General features: G+C 44.4%; 1 protein-coding gene across 3 annotated transcripts in view; it reads right to left on the bottom strand.

The window, feature by feature from the left end:
* Positions 1–20,479, bottom strand: part of LOC115147735 (lysophosphatidic acid receptor 2) — a 29,566-nt gene that overhangs the window by 694 nt on the left and 8,393 nt on the right. The window contains exons 2-7 of one of the 3 annotated variants that reach the window (XM_029690036.1): positions 12,881–13,356; positions 12,507–12,616; positions 7,314–7,400; positions 6,871–7,198; positions 3,192–3,457; positions 748–2,044 (exon numbers count right to left, since the gene is read on the bottom strand). In XM_029690036.1, coding sequence (XP_029545896.1) covers positions 1,997–2,044; positions 3,192–3,457; positions 6,871–7,198; positions 7,314–7,400; positions 12,507–12,616; positions 12,881–13,106 — 1,065 coding nt within the window. In that variant the 5' untranslated portion in view covers positions 13,107–13,356 and the 3' untranslated portion in view covers positions 748–1,996. Of the gene's footprint in view, positions 1–747; positions 3,458–6,870; positions 7,199–7,313; positions 7,401–12,506; positions 12,617–12,880; positions 13,357–20,479 lie in introns of those variants that run through there. The other 2 variants (XM_029690035.1, XM_029690034.1) reach the window with 2 other exon arrangements.

Raw genomic sequence — 20,479 nt, 5'->3', positions numbered from 1 at the left:
TTCTCTCTCTGACAAGCACAGCAATAAACTGGAACACAGCATGTACAGATATCATCCCTGCTTCTCTCTCTGACAAGCACAGCAATAAACTGGATCACAGCATGTACAGATAACATCCCTGCTTCTCTCTCTGACAAGCACAGCAATAAACTGGATCACAGCATGTACAGATATCATCCCTGCTTCTCTCTCTGACAAGCACAGCAATAAACTGGATCACAGCATGTACAGATATCATCCCTGCTTCTCTCTCTGACAAGCACAGCAATAAACTGGATCACAGCATGTACAGATATCATCCCTGCTTCTCTCTCTGACAAGCACAGCAATAAACTGGATCACAGCGCGTACAGATAGGAGACACAATAAGGACACAATACAACCAAGCTATAACCTAAATATAACCCACAACCTATTTATTTAGCCATTTCTGTGGGTGGCAGGTAGCCAAGAGGTTAAGCGTGTTGGGCCAGTAACAGAAATGGTTGCTGGTTCGAATCCCAGAGACAACTAGGTGAAGAATCTGTCAACGTGCCCTTGAGCAAGGCACTTTGACCCTATCTGCTCCTGTAAGTGGCTCAGGATAAGAGCGTCTGCTAAATTACTAACATGTCTAGCTTCTAGTTTGTGTCCTTATTCTCGTTCCTAGCAGCATCATAAAAGACAGACATGATCAAGCGATGGCTGCACCCAGTGGCACGATGCCGCCAGGCATAACCAAGCGATCAGGCAGACAGACACAGATTAGGAATGTTTTCATTTTTCTGGCTTTATTTTCAGAGATGTTTTGGTACAAAAATAAAACTAAAAAACAGTAACAGATTTTTTAAATGAAAGAGTATTATTACATTTTTTAAAAATGTTTTAAAATATGTTTTCATACGTGCTTATGAAAATAATGCATATTAACAGGCATATTTATTTTAAAAAATCTAAATATTTTGAATATTCATAACCAGCATTTCCCTTTTATAGTTTCTCAGGTATGAACATTTTCCCTTTTCAGAGATGATTTCAGCCAGTAATGGTGAGAGTTGGGGTCTGTCCCAATAATCTCCTTTCTCCTGAAGGGTGCACTCGTTCATGACATTCCACACAGCATTGGATTGGTGGAGGCATGGGCTAGAGGGAGTTCCCACCATATTTCTAATACCAGTCATTTCCTTTCAAATCAGTGAAGGGAAGTGAACGAGTGCACACTTTGGAAGAAGAGACAATTGGGACGTGGCCCAGGAGTGTAGAAGAGGACTTGCTTTCACTTGACCACTGGGGGGCGCTAATGTATATCACACGTTACTGTGTGTGTGTGTGTGTGTGTGTGTGTGTGTTTGTGTGCGTTTGTGTAAAAGTACGAGGGGAACATATTTCACTGTCACACCAGAGTTAGTGCAGAATAGCGTGCGACACTGAAATGTTTCCCCTCCCTCCTGTATTGTGCCGTTTGTTCGTTCTCCATTAGTGACATCACTGACAGGATGTGTAAACGTTTAACTGGTGTTTGTGTGGGGTACTGTAAACACACACACACACACACACACTCCTGTGTCTCCACACAGAGAGCAACGACACAGTGATGAGTCAGCCGTGTTTGTTTGTGTGTGTGTGTAATGTATCTATGCGTGTGATAGTGTATGTGTGTGCGCACGTGTGTGTGTAATGTGTCTACGTGTGTGAGAGTGTGTGTGCGCACGTGTGTGTGCGCACGTGTGTGTATGTGTAATGTGTATGCGTGTGATAGTGTGTGTGTGCGCTCGTGTGTGTACACACATGCCATAGCTACAGGTCACAGGAAGCATGACAAATAGTCAGACCCGTTTCAACAACTAACATCTGGTTTACATTCCACCAGGCTGTCCAGGGTGACAGACAACCTTCCAACAACGTTATAGAGACATTGTCAGTACTCAGAAAGTCTGTATGGAAAAGAGTTGCATTATCAGAGTCCAGTATGGACCCAGGTGAAGACCAAAACATTCACTGCAGGGGCTGGCCTTACTCAACCGGACTCATTCAAGTCTTGGCGTTGCAGAACATCTCTTTCTCTCTAGACACACAGATTGGGACAGTGCATCTGCATTAGAAGCTGCCCAGCACCATGTTAACAGAGTAGAAATCAGCCCTCTCAATCCACTCACAACATTATGTTTGATCAGGTCTCTTTTTCCAAACAGCACGTAGACTGCCCCCCCTCTAGTTTCTAAAAACACGCAGTCCCTTCTCCAAACAGTCCATCTACCGTTAGTTTCCAAACAATAACATCTGCATGATTAACTATTCATATGGTTCTATGTTGATTAGAACAGAGACTGATAGGGCTGGTATGTTACAGTGTACAATAAAAGCTAGCGCAACATACAGTATTATAACAACGAGCCTACAAACACTCAAACACGGTATATTCTCTGTTTGCTTGTAAAGGGAGGGGGGATACCTCGTCAGGTGTACAACTGAATGCCTCCAACCGAAATGTGTCTTCCGCATTTAACCCAACCCCTCTGAATCAGGAGGTGGTTGTCGTCGAGGCCTGGTTGTTGTAGGGCTATTTTGTGACATTGTTATGGTAGTTGTTGCACTGTAATTCTGTTGTTGTAGGCGTTTTAGTGGTATTGTGTAACGTTGTCGTTATTGTCGTGGTATTGTGTTACGTTGTACTTATTGTAAGTGTTGTCATGGTATTTTGTTATGTTGACGTTATTGTAGGTGTCGTCGTGGTATTGTGTTACATTGTCGTTAGTGTAGGTGTTGCCATGGTATTTTGTTATGTGGTAGTAGTCACATTAGTGGTCTTGTAGTTATTTTTTAAATGTTTTGTTAAGTTGTAGTGGTTATAGTGGTTGATGTCGTTGCGGTGTGTCAGTGCATGGTGGTTGCTATGGTAGAGTTTGGAGGCCATAACGTTGTTGTTACGGTGTAGTTGATGTCATTGTGACCGTGTAGCTACGTTGTTGTCACAGGACTGTTAGCTAGTCGTCTGAGTGGGCATGGTATTGAACGTTGCTATAGCACCCTGTCACTGTTGACATTTTTACGGTGTAACTGCTTGTTACGTCGTCATCGTACGTCTGTCACCTATATGCGTCTACTGTCCTCGTCTAATCGTCTGTGTCCGAGTGGTCGCCGTGGGGACTTATATGATTGTTGTCGTCGTTGTGGTTGTCGTGGTGATTGTTGCCGTTGCTCTCAGAGAGTACCTCTTGCTCCAGGGTGTTGCAGCGCATGCCGGACAGCGTGTCTTTGTGGCCGGTGCCGCCGCGGCGACACAGGCAGCAGAGGATCCTCTTGAAGGTCTGTAACATGTCCGTGTCTCTGAAGCTGTAGATGATGGGGTTGACCAGGGAGTTACACTCAGCCAGGACCAGACAGTACTTCTCATAACGCAGCACCTGGCACGATTCACAGCCCAGACCATCCAACATCAACAACACCAGGCCCGGGGTCCAGCAGATCACAAAACAACCTGGAGGAGAGAGAGGAGGGGGAGGAGAGGAGGGGCAGAGGAGGGGGAGAAGAGGAGGGGCAGAGGAGGGAGAGGAGAGGGAGAGGGAGAGGAGAGAGAGGAGGGGGAGGAGAGAGAGGAGAGAGAGGAGGGGGAGGAGAGGAAGGGGAGGAGGGGCAGAGGAGGGAGAGGAGAGAAGAGGGGGAGGAGAGGGAGGAGGAGGAGAGAGAGACAAATGTAAAAATTCAGCTGGTCAGTGAATAGTGTACAGTATCCACTGTCAGTGTGTGACTTGGGGTTGGTCGGACAGATCTGATTTCATTATGATAACATTCAATTACACAATTTCACGCCTCAGGAATTCATACTGTACACACACACACACACACACACACACACACAGTGACAGAGAGAGAAGGGGAGGTTGAAATGGAGGAGTGTTTTTGTGTCGATGTGGTTTAACTATGCTGTTCCCTGTCAGGACATGCACAGACATTCCTCGCTCACATTTTTGTTTTACTATCCTTGTGGCGACCAAACAATTGATTCCCATTCAAAATCCTATTTTCCCAAACATATAACCCTAAACCTAACCCCGAAGCCTGAATTAGCCTTTTTCCTTCTGAGGACCGGCGAAATGTCCCCAATTGTCTGAATGTTCTTTGTTTTAGCATCCTGTGAGGACTTCTGGTATCCACTAAAACCCAAAACACACACAGCCTCGATCACTCACACTTGCCATGCCAGAAAGAGAGACAACCAGAAATGTAAGGATTCCGTATGAGCCTATATGTGAGAAACAGAGAAGTCAAATTCCTTCTCGAGGAATTTAATCAGAAGTTAAAAATGCTGGAGCAGAAGCTTGGAAGAGGGAGAGAAGCAGGAAAGAGGAGAAGGAAGGAAGGAAGGAAGGAAGGAAGGAAGAAGGGAGGGAGAGAGGGAGAGAGGGAGGGATGTGGGGGGGAAGTAGAGTGTCTGGTTAAACGAGTTAGGACAAGCCAGAGAGGTGCCTGAATGCCAGAGAAAGAGTGAGTGTGTGTGTATATGTATATACAGTTGAAGTCAGAAGTTTACATACACTTAGGTTGGAGTCATTAAAACTTGTTTTTCAACCACTCCACAAATTTCTTGTTAACAAACTATAGTTTTGGCAAGTCGGTTAGGATATCTACTTTGTACATGACAAGTCATTTTTCCAACAATTGTTTACAGACAGATTATTTCACTTATAATTCACTGTATCACAATTCCAGTGGGTCAGAAGTTTACATACACTAAGTTGACTGTGCCTTTAAACAGCTTCCAGAAAACGATGTCATGGCTTTAGAAGCTTCTGATAGGCTAATTGAAATCATTTGAGTCAATTGGAGGTGTACCTGTGGATGTATTTCAAGGCCTACCTTCAAACTCAGTGCCTCTTTGCTTGACATCATGGGAAAATCAAAAGAAATCAGCCAAGACCTCAGGAAAAAAATATCGTAGACCTCCACAAGTCTGGTTCATCCTTGGGAGCAATTTACAAATGCCTGAAGGTACCACATTCATCTGTGCAAGCAATAGTACGCAAGTATAAACACCATGGGACCACGCAGCTATCATACCGCTCAGGAAGGAGACGCGTTCTGTCTCCAATAGATGAATGTACTTTGGTGCGAAAAGTGCAAATCAATCCCAGAACAACAGCAAAGGACCTTGAGAAGATGCTGGAGGAAACAGGTACAAAAGTATCTATATCCACAGTAAAACGAGTCCTATATCGACATAACCTGAAAGGCCGCTCAGCAAAGAAGAAGCCACTGCTCCAAAACTGGCATAAAAAAGCCCAACTACGGTTTGCAACTGCACATGGGGACAAAGGTCGTACTTTTTGGAGAAATGTCCTCTGGTCTGATGAAACAAAAATAGAACTGTTTGGCCATAATGACCATTGTTGTGTTTGGAGGAAAAAGGGGTAGGCTTTCAAGCCGAAGAACACCATCCCAACCGTGAAGCACGGGGGTGGCAGCATCATGTTGTGGGGGTGCTTTGCTGCAGGAGGGACTGGTGCACTTCACAAAATAGATGGCTTCATGAGGAAGTAAAATTACGTGGATATATTGAAGCAACAGCTCAAGACATCAGTCAGGAAGTTAAAGCTTGGTCGCAAATGGGTCTTCCAAATGGACAATGACCCCAAGCATACTTCCAAAGTTGTGGCAAAATGGCTTAAGGACAACAAAGTCAAGGTATTGGAGTGGCCATCACAAAGCCCTGACCTCAATCCTATAGAAAATGTGTGTGCAGAACTGAAAAAGAGTGTGCGAGCAAGGAGGCCTACAAACCTGACTCAGTTACACCAGCTCGGTCAGGAGGAATGGGCCAAAATTCACCCAACTTATTGTGGGAAGCGTGTGGAAGGACCCACTGGCTCCAGGTCATCTATAAGTCTTTGCTAGGTAAAGCCCCGCCTTATCTCACTGGTCACCATAGCAGCACCCACCCGTAGTACGCGTTCCAGCAGGTATATCTCACTGGTCACCCCCAAAGCCAATTCCTCCTTTGGCCATCTTTCCTCCCAGTTCTCTGCTGCCAATGACTGGAACAAATTGCAAAAATCACTGAAGCTGGAGACTCATATCTCCCTCACTAACTTTAAGCACCAGCTGTAAGAGCAGTTCACAGATCACTGCATATAGCCCACCTGTAAACAGCCCATCCAACTACCTCATCTCCATACTGTTATTTCTTTTTTTGCTCCTTTGCACCCCAGTATCTCTACTTGTACATTCATATTCAGCACATCTATCACTCCAGTGTTTAATTACTAAATTGTAATTATTTCGCCACTATAACCTATTTATTGCCTACCTTCCTTATCTTGCCTTATTTGCACATACTGTATATAGACTTTTCTGTTGTGTTAATGACTGTATGTTTCTTATTCCATGTGTAACTCCGTGTTGTTGTTTGTGTCGCACTGCTTTGCTTTATCTTGGCCAGGTCGCAATTGTAAATGAGAACTTGTTCTCAACTGGCCTACCTGGTTAAATAAAGGTGAAATAAAAAAAAATACAAAAATAAAAGTGACCCAAGTTAAACAATTTAAAGACAATGCTACCAAACACTAATTGAGTGTATGTAAACTTCTGACCCACTGGGAATGTGATGAAAGAAATAAAAGCTGAAGTAAATCATTGTCTCTACTATTATTCTGACATTTCACATTCTTAAAATAAAGTGGTGATCCTAACTGACCTTAGACAGGGAATTTTTACTAGGATTACATGTCAGGCATTGTGAAAAACTGAGTTTAAATGTATTTGGCTAAGGTGTATGTACATTTCCAACTTCAACTGTGTGTATGTATGTATGTATGTATGTATGTATGTATGTATGTATGTATGTATGTATGTGTGTGTGTGTGTGTGTGCGTGCGTGCCCCCGTCCCTCCTCACCCAGGATCATAGACACAGTCTTCATCAGGTTGAACACAGTCTCCTTGTGTCGTATCTGGCTGGTGTGCTGAGACATCCTCTGGCTCTTGTGTCTGACGTACACAAAGATCCTGGTGTAGGCAGCCACCATGAGAGAGAAGGTGAACAGGTTAAGCACAGCCCAGAACACCAGGTAGGAGCGTTGGTACATGGGGGCCATGGTGGAGCAGTTGTCCAGGTCACACAGACAGTGCCAGCCCATGGTGGGAACCAGGCCCATGAAGATGGCTAGGCCCCAGATAGCGGCGATGAGCAGCACCACGCGGCGGTTGGTCATCTTACTGTGGAGCTAAGACGATATACACTTTATTAGTCCATAACAGATGGAAATGTTCCTACCGCTTTCTCCCGACCACTCTGATATACCTCTACTGTAATATCAAGACACACACACACACACACACCTGCATGGTGAAGATGGTCTGGTGGCGCTCCAAGGCGATGGCCAGGAGGTTCAACACCGATGCTGTCAGACTGGAGTCGATCAGGGTCTGGAGGGAGGAATAATTCATCTATACTTGAAGGGTTTTAACGTACTGATCGTGATAGATGAGAGGAGACAGGAAAGGTAGGAGAGATGGAGAGTCAGAAGACCAGAGGGTGGATTACAACCCACGCTGACTGGTAAACTTGGCTGTACAGTCGTGGCCAAAAGTTTTGAGAATGACACAAATATTAATTTCCAAAGTTTGCTGCTTCAGTGTCTTTAGATATTTTTGTCAGATGTAATTATACTTCATTCCATAGTAACAAGTATTTCATAAGTGTCAAAGGCTTTTATTTTTTATTTATTTCACCTTTATTTAACCAGGTAGGCAAGTTGAGAACAAGTTCTCATTTACAATTGCGACCTGGCCAAGATAAAGCAAAGCAGTTCGACAACATACAACAACACAGAGTTACACATGGAGTAAACAACATACAGTCAATAATACAGTAGAAAAAAAAATAAGACTATATACAATGTGAGCAAATGATGTGAGATAAGGGAGGTAAAAGCAAAAAAATGCCATGGTGGCAAAGTAAATAAAGTATAGCAAGAAAAACACTGGAATGGTAGATTTGTAGTTTGAAGAAAGTTCAAAGTTCAAATATAAATAATATGGTGCAAAGGAGCAAAATAAATAAAATAAATAAATACAGTAGGGGAAGAGGTAGTAGTTTGGGCTAAATTATAGATGGGCTATGTACAGGTGCAGTGATCTGTGAGCTGCTCTGACAGATGGTGCTTAAAGCTAGTGAGGGAGATAAGTGTTTCCAATTTCAGAGATTTTTGTAGTTCGTTCCAGTCGTTGGCAGCAGAGAACTGGAAGGAGAGACGACCAAAGGAGGAGTTGGCTTTAGGGGTGACCAGAGAGATATACCTGCTGGAGCGCGTGCTACAGGTGGGTGCTGCTATGGTGACCAGTGAGCGGAGATAAGGGGGGACTTTACCTAGCAGGGTCTTGTAGATGACCGTGTTTGGCGACGATTATGAAGTGAAGGCCAGCCAACGAGAGCATACAGATCGCAGTGGTGGGTTGTATATGGGGCTTTGGTGACAAAACGGATGGCACTGTGATAGACTGCATCCAGCTTGTTGAGTAGGGTATTGGAGGCTATTTTGTAAATGACATCGCCGAAGTCGAGGATTGGTAGGATGGTCAGTTTTACGAGGGTATGTTTGGCAGCATGAGTGAAGGATGCTTTGTTGCGAAATAGGAAGCCAATTCTAGATTTCACTTTGGATTGGAGATGATTGATGTGAGTCTGGAAGGAGAGTTTACAGTCTAACCAGACACCTAGGTATTTGTAGTTGTCCACAAATTCTAAGTTAGAACCGTCCAGAGAAGTTATGCTGGATGGGCGGGCAGGTGCAGGCAGCGATCGGTTGAAGAGCATGCATTTAGTTTTACTTGTGTTTAGGAGCAGTTGGAGGCCACGGAAGGAGAGTTGAATGGCATTGAAGCTCGTCTGGAGGGTTGTTAACCTCTCTGGGGTATGTGGGACGATTTCGTCCCACCTACGTAACAGCTACTGAAATTCCAGTGGCGCGATTTTTGAATCGTTAGAAATACTATTACTTCAATTTCTCAAACATATGACTATTTTACAGCTATTTAAAGACAAGAATCTCGTTAATCTAACCCCACTGTCCGATTTCAAAAAGGCTTTACAACGAAAGCAAAACATTAGATTATGTCAGCAGAGTGCCCAGCCAGAAAAAATCAGACACCCATTTTTCAAGCTAGCATATCATGTCACATAAACCCAAACCACAGCTAAATGCAGCACTAACCTTTGATGATCTTCATCAGATGACACACCTAGGACATTGTGTTATACAATACATGCATGTCTGTTCAATCAAGTTCATATTTATATCAAAAAACAGCTTTTTGCATTAGCATGTGACGTTCAGAAAAAGCATAACCCCCGCAAACTTCCGGGGAATTTACTAACAGTTTGCTAAATTACTCACGATAAACGTTCACAAAAAGCATAACAATTATTTTAAGAATTATAGATACATTACTCCTCTATGCACTCGATATGTCCGATTTTAAAATAGCTTTTCGGATGAAGCACATTTTGCAATAATCTAAGTACATAGCCCGGCATTACAGGGCTAGCTATTTAGATAACCACCCAGGTCAGCCTCCACCAAAATCACATTTCCTATAAGAAAAATGTTCTTACCTTGCTTGTTCTTCATCAGAATACACTGCCAGGACTTCTACTTCAATAACAAATGTTGGTTTGGTCCCAAATAATCCATCGTTATATCCAAACAGCGACGTTTTGTTCGTGAGTTCTAGACACTATCAGAATGCTTCTTCACGGTCCCGCGCATGGCGCATTGGCGTGTCAAAAATGTCTAAATATTCCATTACCGTACTTCGAAGCATGTCAACCGCTGTTTAAAACCAATTTTTATGCCAGTTATCTCGTAGATAAGTGATAATATTCCGACCGGGAGTATGCATTGAGCCTAAACAGCCGAATAAAATTTCTCCTCAGAAGCGACTCGTGCACGCGCCTCATTCAAAGGTCCTCGGAGCAGCCACTTACAAAAGGTGATAATGTGTTTCAGCCTGAGACTCCCTCGTAAACCTTCAGTTATTTCCCGGGCTCTGAGAGCCTATCGGAGCCCTGGGAATTGTCACGTTACAGCTAAGATCCTTACTTTTCAATAAAAAGATGTAAGACGCACGACTCCTTGTCAGACAGGGTACTTCCTGCTTGAAACCTTGTCAGGTTTTTGCCTGCCATAGGAGTTCTGTTATACTCACAGACACCATTCAAACAGTTTTAGAAAATTCAGAGTGTTTTCTATCCAAACCTGAACAATAATATGCATATTCTAGCTTCTGAGTTGGTGTAGGAGGCAGTTAAAAATGGGAACATATTTTTCCAAAATTCTCAATACTGCCCCCTAGCCCAGACAGGTTAACACAGTGTCCAAAGAAGGGCCAGAAGTATACAGAATGGTGTCGTCTGCGTAGAGGTGGATCAGAGATTCACCAGCAGCAAGAGCGACATCATTTATGTATACAGAGAAAAGAGTTGGCCCAAGAATTGAACCCTGTGGTACCCCCATAGAGACTGCCAGAGGTCCAGACAGTAGGCCCTCCGATTTGACACACTGAACTCTGTCAGAGAAGTAGTTGGTGAACCAGGCGACGCAATCGTTTGAGAAACCAAGGCTACTAAGTCTGCCGATGAGGATGTGGTGATTAACAGAGTCAAAAGCTTTGGCCAGGTCAATGAATACGGCAGCACAGTATTGTTTCTTATCGATGGCGGTTACGATGTCGTTTAGGACCTTGACCTTTATTGACAATTACATGAAGTTGATGCAAAGAGACAATATTTGCAGTGTCAAGACCTCTGCAATCCGCCCTGGCATACTGTCAATTAACTTCTGGGCCACATCCTGACTGATGGCAGGATGAATTCTTGGAGTTTGTCCGAATATGTGGGTTTTTGTTTGTCCACCTACCTCTTGAGGATTGACCACAAGTTCTCAATGGGATTAAGGTCTGGGGAGTTTCCTGGCCATGGACCCAAAATATCTACGTTTTGTTCCCCGAGCCACTTAGTTATCACTTTTGCCTTATGGCAAGGTGCTCCATCATGCTGGAAAGGGCATTGTTTGTCACCAAACTGTTCCTGGATGGTTGGGAGAAGTTGCTCTCGGAGGATGTGTTGGTACCATTCTTTATTCATGGCTGTGTTCTTAGGCAAAATTGTGAGTGAGCCCCCTCCCTTGGCTGAGAAGCAACCCCACACATGAATGGTCTCAGGATGCTTTACTGATGGCATGACACAGGACTGATGCTAGCACTCACCTTGTCTTCTCCGGACAAGCTTTTTTCCGGATGCCCCAAACAATCGGAAAGGGGATTCATCAGAGAAAATGACTTTACTTCAGTCCTCAGCAGTCCAATCCCTGTACCATTTGCAGAATATCAGTCTGTCCCTGATGTTTTTCCTGGAGAGAAGGGGCTTCTTTTCTGCCCTTCTTGACACCAGGCCATCCTCCAAAAGTCTTCGCCTCACTGTGCGTGCAGATGCACTCACACCTGCCTGCTGCCATTCCTGAGCAAGCTCTGTACTGGTGGTGCCCCGATCCTGCAGCTGAATCAACTTTAGGAGACGGTCCTGGCGCTTGCTGGACTTTCTTGGGCGCCCTGAAGCCTTCTTCACAACAATTGAACTGCTCTCCTTGAAGTTCTTGATGATCCGATAAATGGTTGATTTAGGTGCAATCTTACTGGCAGCAATATCCTTGCCTGTGAAGCCCTTTTTGTGCAAAGCAATGATGACGGCATGTGTTTCCTTGCAGGTAACCATGGTTGACAGAGGAAGAACAATGATTCCAAGCACCACCCTCCTTTTGAAGCTTACAGTCTGTTATTCAAACTCAATCAGCATGACAAAGGGATCTCCAGCCTAGTCCTCGTCAATATTCACACCTGTGTTAAATGTTTTGGGGGGATTCAGTTCATTTGCATGGCAAAGAGGGACTTTGCAATTAATTGCAATTCATCTGATCACTCTTCATAACATTCTGGAGTATATGCAAATTGCCATCATACAAACCGAGGCAGCAGACTTTGTGAAAATTAATATTTGTGTCATTGTCAAAACTTTTGGCAACGACTGTACATGTGTGGGGGTTCCTCGGCATTAACTGCTGGACCACAGCGGCCACAAGCGTCCTTTTTTCAACTATGTGGGCATTTTGCTCATAATAGCTTAGTAAGCATAAATCACACAAACCTACAGTACTTTGACAGGAAAAGTTTTCCCAGTTTGAAAGAAAAAATGTGGATTAATCGATTCATGGGCCCTAGCAAGCATCAACTCAGGGACGGACCAGGATCAGAAATCAGCCCAGACTTTTCTGACATGCCGGCCCATTTTTTCCTCAAGGACCTCATCACTAGCTAAATAATGCTAATTATGTGGAAAAGAAACTGCCCTTTGGGCAGTCCATTTCTGCATCAACTAATCCTATGGGAAGAACTTGTCTTGTGCTCCTGGCTTACTGGCCATTTGTTCTTGGGACAGATTGATGGTCCAGGGTTAGGGTATGTGTTGGACTCTCCTACCTGGCGTACAAACCACTGGTTCTGGGACAGCTTGATGGTCCAGGGCCCAGTGTGGAACATCAGGTGCAGGTAGGCGATACCTGAGAACAGGTCTGCTGCCGCCAGGTTGCCTAGGGGACAGTAGACAAGGACATTAGTAGGGTTGTTAAGGGGGGTAATATTATTGGTAACTTTATAAAATGTACCAGTACACTCCTGGAGTTTAGGGAATTTTCACAGATGTAAAGAATATGACATAAATATGACTAAATGTTTTGAAAGTATAATTTACCAAAGATTTTATAGATTTAAAAATGACCAAAACTTCAGAAAATTCTGGTAAGTTTGGTAAATTAGTGGGAGCAGCTGCTAATTGACAGACACACACACCCTACCTAGCAGATAGTAGATAGGGAAGTGGAATCGTCGGTTGATGAAGATGGCCACCATGACCAGGATGTTGGCCAGGATGACGATGACAGACACACCCATGCCCAGGCTCACCACCACGTAGTCCCGAGGACGCCAGTGGGCGCTGATGTTCTTGCCACTTTGTTCGTAGAAGAACTGCACTGAATGGTTGAAGTAGCACCTGTGGATGTCATCTGTCAACTTGTCCATCTTGACCAATCAGAGGGGTTGGATGGGGTGGAGCGTAGAGTGGGCAGGAGTTAAGTGGAGTGAGGGTGACCAATTGGATTGTCCGGATGGATGAGTGGTGGCGGGGGTTGGAGTGGATGGGACTCGCCCTATTGGTGGGTTGGGGGCGGTCTCGCCATGAGCGGTGGGAGGGAATGGACGGCGTCCAGTTTGATTGATGTCTATCTCCTCCAATCGTGTGTGGGCTGAGACGTTGTCCCTTCTCTTTGGTCTGTGGGGGGAAGAGAAGTAGAATATTTAACAACATAGTTGAAGACACACACACACTATTTTAATTATGACTAGCGTTAGGAGTTTGTCCTTTAGAGCCTTCAACTCGGGTCTAGAGATGTTCCTTTAGAGCCTTCAACTAGGGTCTAGAGATGTTCCTTTAGAGCCTTCAACTAGGGTCTAGAGATGTTCCTTTAGAGCCTTCAACTAGGGTCTAGAGATGTTCCTTTAGAGCCTTCAACTAGGGTCTAGAGATGTTCCTTTAGAGCCTTCAACTAGGGTCTAGAGATGTTCCTTTAGAGCCTTCAACTAGGGTCAAGAGATGTTCCTTTAGAGCCTTCAACTAGGGTCTAGAGATGTTCCTTTAGAGCCTTCAACTAGGGTCTAGAGATGTTCCTTTAGAGCCTTCAACTAGGGTCTAGAGATGTTCCTTTAGAGCCTTCAACTAGGGTCTAGAGATGTTCCTTTAGAGCCTTCAACTAGGGTCTAGAGATGTTCCTTTAGAGCCTTCAACTAGGGTCTAGAGATGTTCCTTTAGAGCCAACAACTAGGGTTTAGAGATGTTCCTGGGCCTGAGGCTAACACTGAAGAAACATCCTCCTGTAACAAACATCCCTACAGCAGGTTGTTCTGGTCCTGAGGTTAACACTGATGAAACATCCTCCTGTAACAAACATCCCTACAGCAGGTTGTTCTGGTCCTGAGGTTAACACTGATGAAACATCCTCCTGTAACAAACATCCCTACTGCAGGTTGTTCAGGTCCTGAGGTTAACACTGATGAACCAGCATTCCTACAGCAGGTTGTTCTGGTCCTGAGGTTAACACTGATGAACCAGCATCCCTACAGCAGGTTGTTCTGGTCCTGAGGTTAACACTGATGAACCAGCATCCCTGCAGCAGGTTGTTCTGGTCCTGAGGTTAACACTGAAGAAACATCCTCCTGTAACAAACATCCCTACAGTAGGTTGTTCTGGTCCTGAGGTAAACACTGATGAAACATCCTCCTGTAACAAACATCCCTACAGCAGGTTGTTCTGGTCCTGAGGTTAACACTGATGAATTATCCTCCTGTAACAAACATCCCTACAGCAGGTTGTTCTGGTCCTGAGGTTAACACTGATGAAACATCCTCCTGAAACAAACATCCCTACAGCAGGTTGTTCTGGTCCTGAGGTTAACACTGAAGAAACATCCTCCTGTAACAAACATCCCTACTGCAGGTTGTTCTGGTCCTGAGGTTAACACTGATGAAACATCCTCCTGTAACAAACATCCCTACAGCAGGTTGTTCTGGTCCTGAGGTTAACACTGATGAAACATCCTCCTGTAACAAACATCCCTACAGCAGGTTGTTCTGGTCCTGAGGTTAACACTGATGAAACATCCTCCTGTAACAAACATCCCTACAACAGGTTGTTCTGGTCCTGAGGTTAACACTGATGAACCAGCATCCCTACTGCAGGTTGTTCTGGTCCTGAGGTTAACACTGATGAACCAGCATCCCTACTGCAGTGTTGACTGTAAACCAGGCTGCCTGCTGGGGTTTAGATAACAACATACCTTCTACCTCAGTGTATGATCTGTGTAGTCTTTACTGAACCAGGGGAGTTATTACCGATGTAGTGATGTCTTGATTCTAGCAGGTTAGTGGACTGAAGATAGTGATTTACAGTAACCTAACTAGTCTCTCTCGACCTCCCTCCCTCCCTCCCTGGGCTCTACTCTCCTCCTAACAAAAGAAACAACAGAGCAGCTTTCTGGAGCAGAGACACACCTCACAATTACACAATCCAGCAATGTAACCTAATCTCAATCCAAACACACAGCAACACACACACAGCCTCAGTGCCCCCACTCTACGACTGCGAGACAGAGGGAGAGAGGGAAACAGAAAGAGATTGAAAGCGGAAGAGGGGAAACGAGAGAGGGAAGATGAAATGTATACAGGAGAGGAATGGAAGAGACTGAAAGGGAAAGAAAACATGAAGGATTGGGGGGGAGAGAGAGGGGTGTTAAATAGCTGAGTTGGAGTCAGAAACAGAGGAATGCAGAGGGAGTGTTTGTGGTGTGTGAGTGTGTACTAAGAGATGGTCTCCCTATCTGACCGCTAAACAGAATGGAAGTACAGCTCTCCCTCTCTAAAGCACTAGATATCTAAACCACGACCACCAGCTAACCTTCTCCTGACGTAATCATCCGGCCTTTACCTAGCAGACATCTTAATCCACAGCCACTCAGAGTAGTGTCTGCACTGTGCAGAAGAGCACTTAAAATGGGAGGCCCCAGAGGAAATCAAACACATGACCCTGGCATTGCGAGAACCATGCTCTACCAACTGAACCATACAGGACCTCTACCCTGATCTTACTGTCTAACTGAACCATACAGGACCTCTACCCTGATCTTACTGTCTAACTGAACCATACAGGACCTCTACCCTGATCTGACTGTCTAACTGAACCATACAGGACCTCTACCCTGATCTGACTGTCTAACTGAACCGTACAGGACCTCTACCCTGATCTGACTGTCTAACTGAACCGTACAGGACCTCTACCCTGATCTGACTGTCTAACTGAACCATACAGGACCTCTACCCTGATCTTACTGTCTAACTGAACCATACAGGACCTCTACCCTGATCTGACTGTCTAACTGAACCGTACAGGACCTCTACCCTGATCTGACTGTCTAACTGAACCGTACAGGACCTCTACCCTGATCTGACTGTCTAACTGAACCGTACAGGACCTCTACCCTGATCTGACTGTCTAACTGAACCATACAGGACCTCTACCCTGATCTGACTGTCTAACTGAACCGTACAGGACCTCTACCCTGATCTGACTGTCTAACTGAACCGTACAGGACCTCTACCCTGATCTGACTGTCTAACTGAACCATACAGGACCTCTACCCTGATCTGACTGTCTAACACTCACAGCAGAATAAACAGCTGTAGGACTACTAGGTGCTTATAGGTTCTGACAATCTGTTTTGTGTCACTGTGTGTACCACAATGAGCATGGAGAAAATAAAGAAAATTCTCTGGTTTTCTGAGGAGGTCCGACAAGATTGTAGCCAAGCATGGACAATGTCAAGGCTACAAGTCCATCTCCAGAGACCTTGATGTTCCCGTTTCCACCATACGTAATGTTATCAACAAGTTTAAGGCCCATGCCACTGTAGTCGACCTCCCAGGACGTGGCTGCAAGAGAACACTTGGTAGAAGATTGCAGCGACGGATTGTTTGAAAGGTGGAGAAAGCACCTCGATCAACTGCCACAGAGATTCAAGCTGACCTTCAGACACACAAGGTACGACAGTTTCAACTCTGTCCATCCGTCTCCAACTCAATGAAAGGGGGTTATATGGTAGGAGACCCAGCAGGATCCCACTGCTGAGAGAGAGACATCGGAATTGGCCAAAACACATCTGAACATTTCAAAATTCTTCTGGGAGAATGTCCTGTGAACAGATGAGAACAAATTAGAGATTTTTGGTAAAGCACACCATCTCTAAGTGTACAGCCTTCAAAGACAAGAACCTTCCCTACAGTCAAACATTGAGGAGGTTCAGTGACGATTTGGGGTTGCTTTGCTCCCTCTGGCACTAGACACTAGCTCATATCCTGCTTAGGTTCTTCTTCAGGATAAGATGCAGCTTTGATATCCCACTCATGACTATCCCTGAATCCATGAATAAACAGAGCATTCCTCATTTAAATATATGGGTTAAATGGAATAGTAACTGAAATATGGACACTGGACTGGCCTATAACCTGCAGCGGAATTATGCATTCCTTGCAGTGAAATGAAACAAAATGTTAATGTCGTCTCGGGAACAGGAGTGGAGAAATGATTTCTTTCTTTCAGCATCTCTTGAGGAAATGTGAATGTAATGTGTTATCCTTATCACTGTTATGCCAGCAGACAGTATTTCAACCACAATATATGCACCCAAGACCAACTGAAGTCTTAGCTGGAGACAAAACAGTTTCAGATACCTAGATATCTGGTAGAATTACATCACAGCTCCTATCTATATATCTAGATATCTGGTAGAATTACCTCACAGCTCCTATCTATCTAGATATCTGGTAGAATTACCTCACAGCTCCATCCATCCATCCATTATATATCTGGTAGAATTACATCACAGCTCCATCTATCTAGATATCTGGTAGAATTACATCACAGCTCCATCCATCTATCTAGATATCTGGTAGCAGTACATCACAGCTCCTATCTATCTAGGTATCTGGTAGCAGTACATCACAGCTCCTATCTATCTAGCTATCTGGTAGCAGTACATCACAGCTCCTATCTATCTAGATATCTGGTAGCAGTACATCATAGCTCCTATCTAGATATCTGGTAGCAGTACATCACAGCTCCTATCTAGGTATCTGGTAGCAGTACATCATAGCTCCATCTAGCTAGGTATCTGGTAGCAGTATATCACAGCTCCTATCTATCTAGATATCTGGTAGCAGTATATCACAGCTCCATCTATCTAGATATCTGGTAGCAGTATATCACAGCTCCATCTATCTAGGTATCTGGTAGCAGTACATCACAGCTCCTATCTATCTAGATATCTGGTACCAGTACATCACAGCTCCTATCTATCTAGATATCTGGTAGCAGTGCATCACAGCTCCTATCTATCTAGATATCTGGTAGCAGTACATCACAACTCCATCTATCTAGGTATCTGGTAGCAGTACATCACAGCTCCTATCTATCTAGATATCTGGTAGCAGTACATCACAGCTCCATCTATCTAGATATGTGGTAGCAGTACATCACAGCTCCTATCTATCTAGATATCTGGTAGCAGTACATCACAGCTCCTATCTATCTAGATATCTGGTAGCAGTACATCACAGCTCCCATCTATCTAGCTATCTGGTAGCAGTACATCACAGCTCCTATCTATCTAGCTATCTGGTAGCAGTACATCACAGCTCCTATCTATCTAGATATCTGGTAGCAGTACATCATAGCTCCTATCTATCTAGATATCTGGTAGCAGTACATCACAACTCCATCTATCTAGGTATCTGGTAGCAGTACATCACAGCTCCTATCTATCTAGATATCTGGTAGCAGTACATCACAGCTCCTATCTATCTAGATATCTGGTAGCTGTCCTAGCTTCAGGGGGAGGCTGGTTCCACCATTGGGGAACCAGGAGAGAGAAGAGCTTGGACTGGGCTGAGCGGGAGCTGCCCTCCCGTAGGGGTGGGAGGACCAAGAGACCAGAGGTGGCAGAACAGAGTACTCAGGTTGGGGTGTAGGGTTTCAGCAGAGCCTGCAGGTAGGGAGGGCCACTTCCTCTTGCTGCTCCGTAGGTAAGTACCATGGCCTTTTAGCATCCACACTTCTACATTAATGTGGATCCAATGACACAAAATGTATATTTAATTGATTTTAAAGTCAGGCTATAACGCAACAAAATGTGGATAAAGTCAAGGGATGTGAATACTTTCTGAAGGCTCTGTACATACCAAACATAGGCTCTAGTAAAGGGACTCCTAGTCTTCACCCAGTAACTCAGACTGTCACTGGTCATTTCACTTCCCTTACATGCTTTTAACGTGTTCCCATTGTGACTCTTGGTGCGTTAGGCTACAGGCCTAGTATGTTTTAGTTGTAAAATACAATTATTGTTATTAGATGCCTTATTCTGATCACAGTTTATCATTCCAGACCAATATCCCTTAGATAAATGTTGTATATAATGTTATGATAGCATGACGCTTTGTAGCATATTGTTTTTTTTTTACCTTATTCTTTCAGTAAAGGTATTGTTTTACTAATATGACAATACTAGTGTATGTCCCTTCTCTGCAAGGCTTTGGAAAACCTCCCTGGTCTTTGTGGTTGAATCTGTGTTTGAAATCCACTGCTCGACTGAGGGACCTTACAGATTATTGTAGGTGTGGGGTGAGGTAGTCATTCAAAAATCATGTTAAACACTATTATTGCACCCTGAGTCCATGCAACTATTTTGTGACTTGTGTTGGAAACTAACTAATTGACTTGAGGATGTTTTAGTATGTTTATAATCATATAACAAAGGGGGCCTGTCTCTGAGACAGAATGTTTCCATAAGGTTGAGATAGGAGTCATACAGTATGTTAGAGCCAATTGATTGTAAACTACTGCCATGTAACACTGTCTTATAGCTTCACTGTTTTATATCCATATATCTATCTATCTCTCTCTATATATATATATATATATATATATACACTGCTCAAAAAAATAAAGGGAACACTTAAACAACACATCCTAGATCTGAATGAAAGAAATGATCTTATTAAATACTTTTTTCTTTACATAGTTGAATGTGCTGACAACAAAATCACACAAAAATAATCAATGGAAATCCAATTTATCAACCCATAGAGGTCTGGATTTGGAGTCACACTCAAAATTAAAGTGGAAAACCACACTACAGGCTGATCCAACTTTGATGTAATGTCCTTAAAACAAGTCAAAATGAGGCTCAGTAGTGTGTGTGGCCTCCATGTGCCTGTATGACCTCCCTACAACGCCTGGGCATGCTCCTGATGAGGTGGCGGATGGTCTCCTGAGGGATCTCCTCCCAGACCTGGACTAAAGCATCCGCCAACTCCTGGACAGTCTGTGGTGCAACGTGGCGTTGGTGGATGGAGCGAGACATGATGTCCCAGATGTGCTCAATTGGATTCAGGTCTGGGGAACGGGCGGGCCAGTCCATAGCATCAATGCCTTCCTGTTGCAGGAACTGCTGACACACTCCAGCCACATGAGGTCTAGCATTGTCTTGCATTAGGAGGAACCCAGGGCCAACCGCACCAGCATATGGTCTCACAAGGGGTCTGAGGATCTCATCTCGGTACCTAATGGCAGTCAGGCTACCTCTGACGAGCCCATGGAGGGCTGTGCGGCCCCCCAAAGAAATGCCAGCCCACACCATGACTGACCCACCGCCAAACCGGTCATGCTGGAGGATGTTGCAGGCAGCAGAACGTTCTCCACGGCGTCTCCAGACTCTGTCACGTCTGTCACGTGCTCAGTGTGAACCTGCTTTCATCTGTGAAGAGCACAGGGCGCCAGTGGCGAATTTGCC

Source organism: Salmo trutta, chromosome 14 (assembly GCF_901001165.1).
Source record: "Salmo trutta chromosome 14, fSalTru1.1, whole genome shotgun sequence".
Taxonomy (NCBI): domain Eukaryota; kingdom Metazoa; phylum Chordata; class Actinopteri; order Salmoniformes; family Salmonidae; genus Salmo; species Salmo trutta.
Note: the sequence above shows the minus strand (reverse complement) of the source record. Positions and strands in the feature narration are given on the sequence as shown.